Raw genomic sequence first — 13,812 nt, forward strand, 5'->3', positions numbered from 1 at the left:
ACACCACTGTTTGTTGAACACGACCAGACAGACAGTGAAACAAAGGGATGATTCAAAGCCTAGTTAGTCTTTGAGTTGCCCTCAGAAGACCGAAAGAGAGAGAGCGAAAGAGAGGCAGAACGCTATCATAGTTGAAGCCGTCTGCCTGTGACAACTGAGATGCAACTAAATCTGAAACTGTCTGTCTCCATCCCCAGGTGGTCTCGCTAAGCGCTTTTGAGGGACATGGAAGATGGAAGACAGTGAAAGAGAAAAAAGGGGTGAACCTGAGAGAAATAAAGAGCGAAGACAGCGAATGGGAGAGAGACTGTTAACAAGAATCACGTACCAAATGAGAAGATGTCAGTGAGTGCTTTGATGAAACTCATTACTAGTCAAACGGAATTAATAACTCAGCAAAAGCAGTGCAGACAGCAGCCATACAAACAAGCTAGCATGTGAAGCTAACACGTAGCTAGTGGACACTCATTCCCTGTTAAAAATAAACTGAATAATATTTTTAAAGTGATTCTATTCCAATTAAAAACAGTGAAAGTCAGAGTTTGTGACAGAAAACAGTCCTTTTACAGCTAAACAAATCACTCAACAGCCATCATGCTAATACCCTCAGGCGGCTAATTTCTACCTGCACCTACATCTACTGTATTAGGAATAACACACATTTTCATGTGTTTGTTAAAAGGAACTAAAATGTCACATCTGTCAAGTATAAAAAATACACATCTAAAAGAAATTGAGACTATATCTCACAATTTTGCGACTGCATTTCTCATAAACAACTTTCATTGTCACAATGACATTATATCTCATAATTGCAACATAATTGTTTATTGCAGCTGCAATTTCATATCTCACAATGTGACTACATTTCATTACGAATTTATCTCAAAATGTGACTTCTCTTAAATGCAACTTTGTCAGATTATCAAAATCTGAAAATATCTCATAGTTGTGATTTAGTCTCTAGGAGTTGCAACTTCATATCTGGCAATGTGACGATATTTCATAAATTTATCTCACAATGTGACTATTTGTCATAAACGCAACTTTATTTGTTGAAATCTAACTATATTTCATAATTGTGATTTAGGCTCTAGAAGCTGCAACTTCATATTTTGCCATGTAAATATATCTCGTCACAATGTGACTATTTTTACAAATAAAGTTGCATTTACATTTTGTAATTATGACTTTATTTCTAGCAGCTGTAACTTATCTTGTATCTCGTATCTTGCAGTGTGACTTCATTTCTTGTAACAAATTTATATCTAACGATATGACTGTTACTATTTTTAACTTTATCTGAAAATTTATAAGAAGAAACATTCTTCCATAAAATTCAGAAATAATATCTGATAACAATGACATCTTAAATTTAGCGTCTTTATCTCAAATCATTCTAAAATACATAATTGGCTTGCTTTTGATTGAAAGCCAGGACTTAAAGTCACATTGAATGATTCAACTCACACGAGTTGTCCGTTTCGTCCTCTATACTGTCTTTGAAGATGAACAAAGTTGTGCATTAATTGGATCACAGCAATGTCAAATGCATAAGCAGCTCTTGCATATTTGTCTTTTGATGGCTTATTCAGGTAAATAATATTGGTGCCCTGAAAAAAACCTCTGACTGAATGACCTGGAAATCGAACACATGCTCACTCAACCTTGGAAAGTCAATAAACAGCACAAGGTCACGACCTCCGTGAAATGCATATCCAGACTGCATGCGCAAAACTCTGTGTTGGAGCTAAAGCCAAACTGGTTTCCGTTTACAAAGCAGACAATAGTGAATTAATTAGCAGCAAAGCGTTTGGCAGTAAGCCCTCTTTTTCTCTCTGTCTCCAGCAGATGTCCAGGACAAGGTCACCATGCGTAGGTGACCATTAGTTTACTCTAGGATAAGAACACCAGCAGAACTTTACGCCCTCTACCTCTTCTCTCAGAAGCAGTCGTCGGTAAACCAACTGAAGCCCAGGGGAGGAGGACAGCCCTTCAAATCAAACGCTCACAGGAGCGCAGAAAAATCTTTACAGTTTCTGAGGAAATAGAGCAGGGCACAGGGAGTTCAAAGCTATTTATTGGGAATCGATGGAGCGCTTGGTTAGGTGAAAAACAGGATATTGAAATGCCAAAGTATGCAAGGAAAATCACAAGCTAGTATGGTGGCCCCTGACCCCAACCACACCCCTCTGTCTCGAGGGCCAAAGTGATTAAGATTTGGTTTTCTAAGATGGACCGGAAAAGCAGGAGCTTGGTGAAAAAGGGAGGCTGGAACAAACAAAAGTGGTGGACAGGAAATCAATCTGGACTTCTGTCTTCATGAGTGGGCGGTCTTGCGATTTTAGAGAAAATACAAACACTCATGCCTCTATTGATTTCACGAAGAAGAGGCTTGTTTGCTTCCCACAAACATATCAATTCTGCCTCACAGTTATTTTACTTTATGTACAGCTACTAAGTTTCTAGTATATAAGAGAACAAAGGAAGTAATTACTTCTGGGTGACCTGTTCCTTTGTTTCCTTTATTTACTCACCCTCATGTCGTTTCAAACAACGTTCTTAATGTAATATTTTGTATAATGTGATATTTGGAAGAATCTTCTTAGTGACCAAATATGACCATAAAACTGGTACAAGTCACTTGAACACTATAAGTCTTCTAAAGCCATACAGACAGAAATATACACTTAATATTTGACCCAGTACCACAAAACCTTAAGTCTTAAGTCGCTGGGGTATATTTTTAGCAATAGCCAAAAAACATTGTATGGGTCAAAATGATCGATTTTTCTTTTATGCCAAAAATCTAGGCGTAAAGATTATGTTCCATGAAGATATTTTGTAAATTTCCTACCATAAATATATCAAAACTTAATTTTTGATTAGCAATATGCATTGCTAAGAACTTCATTTGGACAACTTTAAAGGCGATTTTCTCAGTATTTTGATTTTTTTGCACCCTCAGATTCCAGATTTTTAAATAGTTGTATCTCGGCCAAATATTGTCCTATCCTAACAAACCATACATCAATGAAATATTTAAAAATGTCAAAGCTGAATTTTCAGCAGTCATTATACATGATCCTTTAGAAATTATTCTAATATGCTAATGTGGCACTCAAGAAACATTTCTTCTTATGCGTATTAGTTGAAAATGCGTCTTGCAGCTTAATGAAGTTTGGAAAGCTGCATTTATTTGAAATATATATTTTATTGCATTACAGATGTCTGTAATTTTAGTGAGTTTAACTGATCCTTGCTGAATTAAAAAAAAAATCATTATTCACTAATTCATTATTCACTAATAATCTTCCCCTCTAATGAGCTGTTGACTCATGTACCACTATGACTGAATCATTCATCATACAGGTTTGGAACGACATGAAGGCGAGTATATGATGGCAGAATTTCATTTTTGTGAACCAGTGTTAATTTAGTTGACGAGTAATTTTCGTCAACGACATTTTTTTCACAGACGACAACGAGACGATAACGAACCAAAACTCTATTTGAATGACAAAAACTATGACGTAAATTAAATAACGAGAAATAACGTTAAATAACGTTTTTCGAATAAAAACGAGACGAAAATGTTAGGGAGGGACCATTTGGGAAGAGATTCATTCAGAACGAATCTGCTGCGTGGTTCGGAGGTTAGATGCGTACATATGAACCGGCGGGACATAAGCTAACATACACTTGCTGCACGTCGCATAAAACGTTCAAAAATGTCAATATGTGGGAGTAAGAGAAGAGCAGACATATGGATAAATCTGACGATGCAAGAGAGAACTCAGTTCGGTCTGGTTTTATGAGTGCAGACACTGAAGCATACACACACAGAAAGCGCGTCTCACAGCGCGCGAGTACTCTTTCGCGTCGCATAAATGTAGAATTACACACAAAATGATGTTGAATTGTCCGTTTTGACGAGAATTAACGTAAACACAGTTTTACGTCTTAAGTGAACGTAAACAGTAGGGAGAACGTGTATAAATATGACTAAAACTAAATGGCATTTTAGTCAAAAGACTTTTGCTGTCAAAATTAACACTGTTGTGAACTAACCCTTGAAATGTACTGAATTTATAGTGTCTAGGCTAATACTTTACCCAATTCCCAAGAATTGTCCCCTAGGGCTTTGCAGATATTCTTACCTTGCATGAGCGTGTAGAAGGTTCCTGAGGCCGAGAGGTTGGTGGTGACTGTGATGTCCTCTTTGTTGGAGCCCTCGGTTTGCACGCGCACAGTACTGTCTGAATTAGTGCGGTAACTGCTCACCCTGCCTGTAGGGTAAGTCACGTTTGTCAGCCGCCCATAGTTGTCATATCTGAGGAGATGGAGAGAACAGAGTGTGAAAAAAAGATGGCTCAACTTGTCTTTAATGAGACCAGCTGTGGATTTCAATCAAATGCAGGTCTGGCTTTTTAATAAGGGACTGTCAAAGTGAGATGTACAAGCAAGAGAACGGCCTAAGAAAAATGTAACTGTGTCGCAAAACAAAATATTTTGGAACATAATGGAAGAGGGTTGAAGGTCCTTTCTCGATTTTTGAAACTGTTTACCACTGTGGCAGACATCATTATTGTTCCAGTTCGGTATGCTTATGCAAGTAGCACAACAATAACACTTCAACTTCAATCTCTGCAACAAAACTGGCCTTAATTGTTAAGCAACGGCATGAAGAACTTCTTATACAAGCCCAATTTTCCCAACAGGCTTGCTGTATTTGAATGTGGCCCTCGTGGCTTGTGAAGTTCAGTGCTTAGACTTAAATGAAAATCATTATTTTCTAACCCTTATGTCATTCCAAGCCTTCATGACTTTCTTTCTTCTGTGGAAAACAAAAGATGATATTTTGAGAAATAACTGTTTGGGTCCCAATTTTGTCTTCAAGAGTCTTCAAAAGAAGAAAGAAAGGGTGGGAAAATGACAAAAATGTCTTTTTTTTTCATTAACTATCCCTTAAGAACACGACTAGTTTGAGCTTCAAACCAACTATCACTGTATAGCAGCTGTACAGAGTCAAATTCATTGGCTAATCTGAAATCGCTTGGTTCTGAAAATAAAATACAATATGACAATTTCACTGGGAGACAGAACTGAGTGTAGATCGGTTCTCTTGCAGACAGATATTTCGTCCAACTAGATGTGACAGCAGCAAGTAGTCTGTGAACGAAACCAACAAACACTAAGATCTTCAAAGATAACGAATCTGATTTGGTGGAGATACTTATTTTATTTTCTATGACTTCCATGCAATATCTCTGGGATTTGAATCCAAGATTTTCTTATCACACAGGTGCTTATATAGTACCAACTTCACAGGCTTTACACGCTAAAGAAAAAAATCAGTGGAAAGAACAAAATGTGTCTCCTCCGTTTTCATTTGTAGAGGTAATAAAGAGGAAAGCTCCTGTGATACGTTTCTTATTAGCCTCTTTATTCCCCATCCATAACTCTTTTCATCATATCATTTTTGCTGCTCCGTTTTGTCAAGAGGCAGAGAAAAAGGAGGTTAGGGGCTGGCAGTGAATGACTGCAGTCGACCCACAACAATTTTGTTCTGTTCTCTGGCAAGCAAACTAAATTATCCTGTTTTCTTCTCCTACTTTGTTCCTATCCTCCCTATATTTTTTATTTGCCAGCCTCCATGTGAGCGCTCTCTCAGCAGGCCGAGTGTGGAGTAAGTGCCGACTGATTCATCTCGGTGACCAAACATCTCCTTTTTAGAGCAGCAGTCTATTGTAGTCATGGAGAACTGACCGCCTCAAAGCACCCTGGGACTGAAGTATTGGTCGAGATGTACCACTGAGTCACATTACAGGACACAAATACAGCGGGGGGAAGAAAGCATTCGTAAACAACAGTGCGAATGTCTAGATCTGTCTGAGACCCTTTGTGGTCACATGACTGACATGAAAACATGGACTACTGTTCAAAAGTTTGGCATTGGTGAGATTTTATTTTTTGAAACAAGTCTTTTATGCTCCCCAAGACTGAATGTATTTGATCAACAGCACAGTAAAAACAGTAATATTGTGATTAAAAATGCATGATCACAATTTAAAATGATTATAATGTAGAATTATTTCTATTTAAAATAACTGTTTTCTATTTTCTAATATATATTTTAAAATGTAATTTATTCCTAGGATGCAAAGCTGAATTTTCAGCATACAGCAATCTTCAGTGTCACATAATATGCTGTGTCACATAATTCTAATATGCTGATTTGCTGCTCAAGAAACATTTCTTATTATTATCAATGTTGAAAACGGTTGTGCTGCTTCATATTTTTGTGGAAACCAATGATAGAATATTTCAGGATTGTTAAATTATTAGAAAATTCAAAAGAACAGGATTTATTTGAAATAAAATGCTATTCTTTTAAAGGTTTTTATTCTTGCTAAATAAAAATTGTAATTTCTAAACCCCAAACTTTTAAATGGAAGTTTTTTTTTTTTTTTTTAACTGGAGCATATTTACAGCAATATTTTATATGGAATAATATGGAAAATGTAATAATATTAATTTTATAATATTAATATTAATAATATTAATTAATTCATGTTTAATTCACTGTTCCAAAGCTCAAGGACACTTTACAATCAATAAGATTAAAATAAAACTAAAATAAACAAATAAATAAACCTACTGTATATAATTAAAATGATTAACCTAATAATAGCATTTTTGTGAAAGCTCAAAAGCTATAATACAAATATTTTTAAATACATTCGAGTCATTTTTGAAGCTGAAAAGCCTAACTGTCTATTCACTGAAATTAATGTTCCATTTACGATTTTGAGTACAATTAAAATGACAGAAGTTTTTGAGGTGAATTAATCCTTTAAGGATACGGTTAACTGCAAATGTTGTTTAATTCGGTGGAAGAATGCAGATGTTCCAGAATTAAAAATGGAAAACTCTGTTAGTACACACAAAACACATTTCCTCCAGAGCTGAATAGACCCACATCGTAGCAGAAGTCTTTGTTATGCTTACGCTACTCGCCGTACAGTTTCTGCACGAGTCCTGGCCGATGTAACGTCCGCAGGCAAACACGCTTCACAGGGACTTAATGAATTCAGGTGGCAGAGATGATAAACCGCGTCTGCCACACTTTGGAGTGTGCAGATAAATTGTTTAGGCTGCTCTGTTCTAGTGCAGGAAAACAGTGACTTTGACCCTCAGATGGCAGCTTGACCTTCAAAGTTAATTATGCAAAACAGAATATCAAATTACAAATTACAAAAAAAAGAGGGGGAAAAACAACAACAACCAAGCCTTCTTTATCACAAAAGACGACCTCATGTTGCCAGAGGGAATGGACGGATCTAATTGCTTAGGAAGGAGAAAAAAAACAACAGAGCAACTATTCCTGATGTTAATTATTGTTTTTTCTCTTTCACTAATTGCAATTATTGAGTAAATGTACTTTGCCTGCCATTTGTTCATTTGGCAAACAGGGGATTAAATAAATGATATGAGAGCATGGGACTGAAACAAAGGATGAAAAACTGAACTTTCTTCAACACTTGAGGCAATGCCACTTATGGCTGGTTATCTACAACCATTTACTGTGCCTTATCAAATATGCAGCATTTGTACATTAAAACAAACAGTACAAGCAATAAATGCGTGTGAAGTAGTTTTAAATTAGTTTTGCCTACAGTCAAGGTCACATGAATGTAATGCTAATGAATATGCTACATGAATATTACTGCAAACACATTTTTTGTTGTTATACAGACCGATGGTCGAATTTTCTCTAGAAAAAGGTTTACATTTTAGTTCATCTGGAATCAGTTACACGGGATAGATTTACTGTTTGGGTGGGCATCCACAAAATTAGTGGTAAACTAAAATATTAATTGGTAATAATAGAAATAGAAACGAATAGCTGTTGTCTTACATTAGCTAGTGTGCCTGTGCCACCACTGACTACACAGAATAACATGCAAACATGCAAAACCAGTATTCAGCCTTATAGGTAAAAACACAGATGGAACTAAACATTTGTGCCCCTATGGGCCATTGGCTGACACTGACCAATTTATATTCTGGTATATATAATATAAATATTTTACTTTTTTTATTCATATAATCAACATAAGTACTAAAGGTTAGATAAATAGTAAATGTGAAACAAAAATGAGTGTCTGAACTGCAGAAGCAGGAACTCTAAAAAAAAACAACACTGTTGGAGGTACTCCTGAAACCAATTACCTTACAGCAGATGACTGAAGTCCAATAAACCACAGAGACCTTGTGAACTCTTGACTGTATCTACAGTAACATGACCCACAGCCAAGCAAGACCTTCGCAATTTACGCTGAGCAAGAGTATATTTAGCTTCCAGTAGTCGAGTGAAGCTCGCTGTGAAGTATGCAGTGATAAATGTGAAACTCTGTATTTAAGATATAGCTTGAATAAGTATAAAAATTATGGGCATTAAAAAGGATGTCACTGTTTTAAATGTAGTAATTACCCCTAAACATTTCATATTAATAAAGAAATAAAAAATATATTTTCAATTTAATAATAATAATAATAATAATTTACAATTATGTAAGATTACTAATATTAACATAACATATACATGTAAATTATATATATTTTTGCGTATTACATGTACATGTATATAATTTTAAAAAATCTAAAAGTTAAATGTAATGTTAAATATGCTACAATGTTAAAAATAAATCATTTATACAATGCAATATAATAGAAAATAACCATTTTAAAATATGATAATCAACTTTTACATTATAAACATACTGATGTACATATATTTTCATAATAAAACATTATATAAAGATTATATAAGATCAACATTATATATATATATATATATATATATCAACATTTACATCATATACTGTACATATGTATGATGCAAATGTATATTTTATTTGTATATTATATGTAAATATAATACAATTTTAAAAATCAAAACATTAATGTTAAATATAACAATATATTATACACTGAACAAAATTATAAATGAAACACTTTTGTTTTTGCCCCCTGCGTTCATAATTTTGTTCAGTGTATATACCTCCCCATATCTATCTACATGTATGTATGTATGTATGTATGTATCTGTCTGTCTGTCTATCTATCTATCTATCTATCTAGCTGCTAATAATAATAATAATAATAATAATAATAATAATTCTTACATAAATGATATTAAGAAAATAATTACTTTTAAGACTGTGTAAGAATATTTACATTTTACATCATATACACTTATATAGTGTAAACGTATATATTTTATTCGTGTATTAATACCTTATTATTAATATAAAAAATTAGCGTTATAAATGCTTCTCTCAAATGTTACATCTTGCCTGAGCTAAATCTGAAAAAAAAAATGTATATATAAATAAATAAATAAATAAATAAAAATAGCTTCTTTGCAGTATGACGTATTCTACAATTGATATGCCATGGAAAAGTTATCAGCCTTTAGTATAGAAAACAATAAACAGAAAGTAGAAATTTTACTCACTCGTAGAAGGTAGTCCATCCGTCTTCATTGCTTTTTGTGGCCAGCAGACCTGAGCTTCCATGATAAGTCATCATGGCAAGCTCTTGACCCTGGGCAGCAACACTCTTCAGTGCATTATTAGTTCCAATAGTGAACCAGAACGTCTGGCCATCAGGACCCATCAGCCAGAGCGGCAATCCCGTTGTGTCTCTACGAATGGTCACTTTGTTCTTATTCTTGTCCATGATGCTGCTCAGGTCACCTTCACCAGAGTAGCTAAAGTTGTACAGGTAGTCTCCAGTGGTCAGGCTCTGAGTGTAGATGTGACTCCCGTTCACATCAAACAGGTAGAGTTCGTCATTGATGGGTGAGGAAACCTCATACATGTTGAGCGAGTTGAGGAACGCTTTGTTCCTCCTGACATATCGGATGCGTATGTTACCCAGGTCGGCGATGAAGAGTTCTCCATCGGGTGAAACCGCTAATGAGGAGGGTGCGTTTAGCTTGGCATCTTTGGCATAGCCGTCGTCGCCCGAGTAGCAGTCGCAGTTAGCGTCGTTCTTGCAGTCGCAGCCACTGGGGGCGCCAGCGACCAGAGAGATCTCTCCATTGGTTGAGACCTGACGGACTCGGTTGATCTTCTTCTCGTCCGACTCGGAGATGTAAAGCAAGCCGTTGTGGGAGACGGCAAGAGCGTTGGCGGATTCCAAGGTGGCGTGGATGGCGATTTTACTGACTAGGAAGTGATCCAGGCCGGGTACCTGGCAGTGCATTGGCCTTCCCGCTACAATTCTCACTTGATGGTTCTCTGAGATCTGCAGAACTACATTGTTGTCCAGAACATAAAGCGAATTGTCCATCGGGCTCACCGCCAGATCAGTGGGCCATTCTAAACGCACCTATGGGAGACAGGGGAAAAATACACTGTTATAATGCGACATTAAGAGTTTATTTTACTTGTTAGGTTTGGAAACACATTTGCTATGGGAATAAGTGAAGCAGGTGCTCAAACAATTACCGAGAATGTTCAACTAAAAAATAATAATCTAAATTCAAATTCTAGAAAAAGTCCAAACACAAACAAATGTAACTTTATTACATTAAACAATAAAAAATAAATATATAAAAAAAATTCTTATTTTAAATTCAACAATATTTGCTTTTGGCATACACAAAAGACTGTGAATAAAAAAAGATCACAATTTTAAATTTAACAATATTTGCTATTGGTATAAAAACACAGTGTTTATGGCATGTTTTATTATTATTATTAATAATAATAATAATAAAACATGCCATAACATATTTTTAATTAAGTCCTCTTTATGGCATGTTTTATTGAAGATGATGATGATGATGATGATCTGTACTTTTTAAATTACATTTTGATATATTAAAAAATGAATAAATTGTGATCTATCTAGATCCATCTTAAGCTACTTCCTCTATTACAGACACAATCTCTGTTGCCTATTGTAAAGGTTCTTTTAAATACTCTGTTTGACTGAGAAACACTTGACGTCTGATGTTGGCAGAAACTTTTATTTTAAAGAAATAGTTATTATAATAGTTAAATAGTTACATTTCTGTTTGTAGAGTGAGTGTTGCACTTTTTTCTACAGAGGAGGAACTGAAAACTGAAATGCCAGATGCTACATTAATAATGGAAAAGCAAATACGATGAAAAAAAATAAAAATAAAGGTTTTAATAGGTCACAATTGCCGCAGAAGACAAACAGTTCTTGAGTTGAGGCTGCTTTATCTGATAAACATGAAAGTTAAAAAGGGAAGTTGAAATGTTGATAAGAAAGAGTAGCAGGAGAGAAAAAGTGAGTCAAATGATCAGATTAAACCATGGACTCCCAAAAAACTATACTTGCACTATATCTGTCACCCCTCCACACGGATGTCTTTTTCTAGCTTTGGCTTATTAATTTCATAATGGAAAGTGACTGCAGCAGGGGAACAGGAACTTTGAAACAAAACTTGGCACGCGTATCAAACAAGACCTCCTGCTTGGCTGCCTAAATTATGACATTGTTCTCAAAATAATACAGCAGGCTTTTAATATAGAAATGATTGAATCTGGTGAATTTGCACAGACCGTCTCTTCACTAGGGGACAGTAATCGCTCTCTTAGGGGTCGAGTATGAAGTGTCTTATTTCAATAGTGTTCTTGGCATGCTAACAAGGCTGGCTGATTAAAATATGCTTTTAATGCACTCTGAGAATAGACAAAAAGCTACCAAGCTGAGCTTAATATTAAAAGTATTACATAAAAGTCAGAAACTAATCTGTAGACGTCGACTGGGACATGTTGGTTTTTATGGAGAAGTGAGAAAAGCTATGTAAATAGCATGATTAATGAAGTGCATTAAAATCTGCCTTCAACGTTTGCTGACTTTCTCATAATAGATTCCTAAATGTTTATAATTGAAGAGACAGAAAAACATTATGTTGACATTTTCAACAGAGACTCAAGCAAGCAGATGTGGCATTTAAACGAAAAAAGAAATGGCTGCAAACTTCATTTTACAGACTTAGACAGTCACTTAATATTAAAGATCGTAATATAGCATTAATACTTAATACTTCTTGATACTACTTGATAATTCAAAACACCTGGAAAACTCTGGTTGAGGAGTTATGGGTAATATTTCTCATGAAGTAGATGGCTGCAGAATACAAAGTGCTTACTAATTCTTTAAAGCTGCATATGTGAAACAGCATGCATAATGCTGTACAACGTAAGTACAGTGTTGTGCATTTCAAACAGAATTATGCTATGATAATTAGTGCTGTCAAACGATTAATTGCGATTAATCGCATCCAAAATAAAAGTTTTTGTTTACATACTGTAATATATGTGTGTGTACTGTGTACATTTATTATGTATATATAAATACACACACATACAGTATATATTTTGAAAATATTTACATGTATATATTTTATATTCATATAATTTATATAAATTTTAAATATATACAACATATTTTTCTTAAATATATACATGCATGTGTGTGTATTTATATATACATAATAAATATACACAGTACACACATATATTACAGTATGTAAACAGAAACTTTTATTTTGGATGCGATTAATCGTTTGACAGCACTAATAATCATGCCATATGATATCATAATGCAGCATGTTACATTTTTTGTCAAACAAAACAAAACAAAACAAAACAGAAGTTACAAAAAAAAAGTATTATTAATTAATTATTTTTAACCCAAGTCTGTGTAAACGTCAAATTTTGGTATGATCAAATAACTAGTAAAATCTAACTGAATAAATATTTATATATACATAATAAATATACACAGTACACACATATATTACAGTATGTAAACAGAAACTTTTATTTTGGATGCGATTAATCGTTTGACAGCACTAATAATCATGCCATATGATATCATAATGCAGCATGTTACATTTTTTGTCAAACAAAACAAAACAAAACAAAACAGAAGTTACAAAAAAAAAGTATTATTAATTAATTATTTTTAACCCAAGTCTGTGTAAACGTCAAATTTTGGTATGATCAAATAACTAGTAAAATCTAACTGAATAAAATATAAAAATGTAATTTAGCATTAATTAAACAAACAACAACAAAAACTGACATTACAACAAAAATAAAATAAAATAAAATAAAATAAAATAAAATAAAATATAAAGTGGAGGCACTTTCATACATAAAATAAAATAAAATAAAATAAAATAAAATAAAATAAAATAAAATAAAATAAAATAAAATAAAATCTAAAGTGGAGGCACTTTCATACATTTTGGTATTTCATGCAAACAAAAACCTAGATCATTAGGAATGCATCAGATGCACGAGCTAGCAAAATGCATTAGATAAAAACTTCAAAACTGCAATGGCCCTGCGGAACTAGAACCTGTTAAAAAGTAGGGACAAGCCATATTATAGCTGATCTCACAAGTGCAAGGATTTCAGTATCCTGAAGATCCTGGACTGTCCGATAAGTCCTCAACAACATAAAACATAGCACTCAATACACCATTCTGCCCTCATTCCTGGAAATGATGCCCGCACCCTGAGCTGATCTATATCAAACTGCCTTCTGGACGCTGGTCTGCAGTAATCTATTGGCCACAGCCACTGCCATGGCTTAAGTAGCACCACGCATTGATTTTAAGATACGATTAAGTCACAGTAAGACCCGAAGAAAGAAGACTCTCACTGCCTAACTGAGTCACCGTGTTCTGTTCGATATCGGTCAGTGATATCTCCCCCGAGCTGAAACCTACAACACACACACACACACACACAC

At 34.5% G+C, this 13,812-nt stretch overlaps 1 protein-coding gene across 2 annotated transcripts in view; it reads right to left on the reverse strand.

Moving 5' to 3' along the window:
• The window catches only part of LOC107740368 (teneurin-4-like), a 263,631-nt gene that overhangs the window by 21,379 nt on the left and 228,440 nt on the right, over nt 1–13,812 (reverse strand). For both annotated transcript variants that reach the window (XM_016552793.1, XM_016552795.1), the window contains exons 26-27: nt 9,524–10,401; nt 4,161–4,333 (exon numbers count right to left, since the gene is read on the reverse strand). In XM_016552793.1, the coding sequence (XP_016408279.1) occupies nt 4,161–4,333; nt 9,524–10,401 (1,051 nt within the window). The remainder of the gene's footprint in view (nt 1–4,160; nt 4,334–9,523; nt 10,402–13,812) is intronic.

Source organism: Sinocyclocheilus rhinocerous, unplaced genomic scaffold (assembly GCF_001515625.1).
Source record: "Sinocyclocheilus rhinocerous isolate Xijiao unplaced genomic scaffold, SAMN03320098_v1.1 scaffold315, whole genome shotgun sequence".
Taxonomy (NCBI): domain Eukaryota; kingdom Metazoa; phylum Chordata; class Actinopteri; order Cypriniformes; family Cyprinidae; genus Sinocyclocheilus; species Sinocyclocheilus rhinocerous.